We start from the raw sequence: 1,647 nt of genomic DNA on the forward strand, positions 1-1,647 counted from the left end.
CACTGTGATAGGCGGCCGAGCGGTGTGGGAAGAAAGACACCGGCCGCTCACAGCGCTCGTCCCGCAGCGCTCGGCCGGCTGTCATTTTCTCTCTGATTCCTTTCATCCCTGCTGGGCACTGCTCTGTGTCCCAGCGGGGATGAAAGGAATCACGGCCGCGCCGACAAAACGGCAGGAAAATGTCACTTTCGGCATTTAGCCGAAAGTGCCATTTTCGGCCGGCGCCCCCCCTTCACTTTTCGCCCGGGGCCCGCGCCCCTGCTGCCCGCCCGGTTGTTACGCCACTGCTATACATAGAGGATCAGGGACTACTGAGGCCAGTTGACTGTGGTGTGCTGAATATTGTGCTTTTAACAATGAGGCAAGGCAAGCCCATCCCTTGCTGTTAGTGGTAGAGAGTCAGTGCATGCTCATCACTTCACAGCTAGCTGACTCCAAGCAGTATAAAATGATACCTGACCCTGCAGAGCACTGGCCAGCATTTCTTTAACTGTAGTGTATTTACAGTTAATAAAATGTTCAATCTTCAACAGACTTAAATAATTGTATAATTTGTATTAGAACTGAGATGCAAAACAAATGATTATATAACCAATTCTGTATTCTTCTCTTTAAGCTATGTGACAAGCCAGCGCCACACGATACAAGTAGACTATATTGAATATGTGGATGAAATAGCCACACTTCTTGGAGTAAAGCCAGATCTGCTGCATCTCTTCATTACTGATCCAAAGTTGGCCTTTCAGGTGCTGTTTGGTCCCTGTACACCTTACCAGTTTCGGCTTATGGGGCCAGGCAAGTGGAGTGGTGCCAGAAAGTCCATCATGACACAGTGGAATCGCATTATAAAGCCGACAAAGACCCGTACTCTTAAAAATTCTGCCCAAGATGCATCTTTTCCAAAAATGCTTATAGCGGGTGCAGTTCTGATTATTTTGGCCATTTTTGTGTTTCACTTTTAAGTGTATATCTAATTTTTTATCTAAAGCTGAACTCTGGGATATGCAGATATTGCCTAAATACAAGAGAAGAGTAGTCTTCCTTGAATCTTGGTGAGCTTTGTGTATTTCTTCCAGATCTGTGCAGTGATCCAGTTTGAAACTTTGCCTCTGTGCAGGTGCTTCCTGTAAGAAAGACCAGTCACTACTGCTCTCCCCTTGTGGAGGGTGACTTGTATCCACCCCCTTCCTTTAGTTTTTTGCAGGCAGCCTGTAGTGGGTGGAGTCTGCTTGGTCCCTCCCACAGCTCTGCTGTCTGTACAGCCTATGTGTAGAGAGCAGTGATGACCTGATTTCTCTGATACTTTTGAAGGTAATATCTACAGTATACACAAAATAGATGTATAGCCTTTGCAGCTATTGAGGAATATATTTAACCCCTTCATGACTGAGGCCTTTTTTTCATTTTTTGCACCCATGTTATATTCCACATTTGAGGCCTGAAAAAGGAGCACGGGAAGCGCGGCGGCGGTGTCCGGCGGGGGGGGCCCCTTCTTCGGGACACAGAAGCGATCTGGCGACAGGTAAGTCGCCAGAATCACTTCTGTTGTAAAGCCGACAGTCGGCTTTACAAGTTTAAACAGAGTCCTGGCGGGAGTCTGTTTAAACAGCCCTGATGATGGCGACGTACACTGTACGTTGTCAGTCA

The 1,647-nt window shown here is 47.2% G+C and overlaps 1 protein-coding gene across 1 annotated transcript in view; it reads left to right on the plus strand.

Annotated features, from left to right (window-relative positions):
- Positions 1 to 989, plus strand: part of LOC108798705 (dimethylaniline monooxygenase [N-oxide-forming] 5-like) — a 31,395-nt gene extending 30,406 nt beyond the window's left edge. Inside the window, exon 8 of the mRNA XM_018570482.1 lies at positions 617 to 989. Coding sequence (XP_018425984.1) covers positions 617 to 962 — 346 coding nt within the window. The 3' untranslated portion in view covers positions 963 to 989. The remainder of the gene's footprint in view (positions 1 to 616) is intronic.
- Positions 990 to 1,647: the final 658 nt, after the last annotated feature.

This window comes from Nanorana parkeri, unplaced genomic scaffold (assembly GCF_000935625.1).
Source record: "Nanorana parkeri isolate BGI_ZX_2015 unplaced genomic scaffold, ASM93562v1 scaffold1540, whole genome shotgun sequence".
Classification (NCBI taxonomy): domain Eukaryota; kingdom Metazoa; phylum Chordata; class Amphibia; order Anura; family Dicroglossidae; genus Nanorana; species Nanorana parkeri.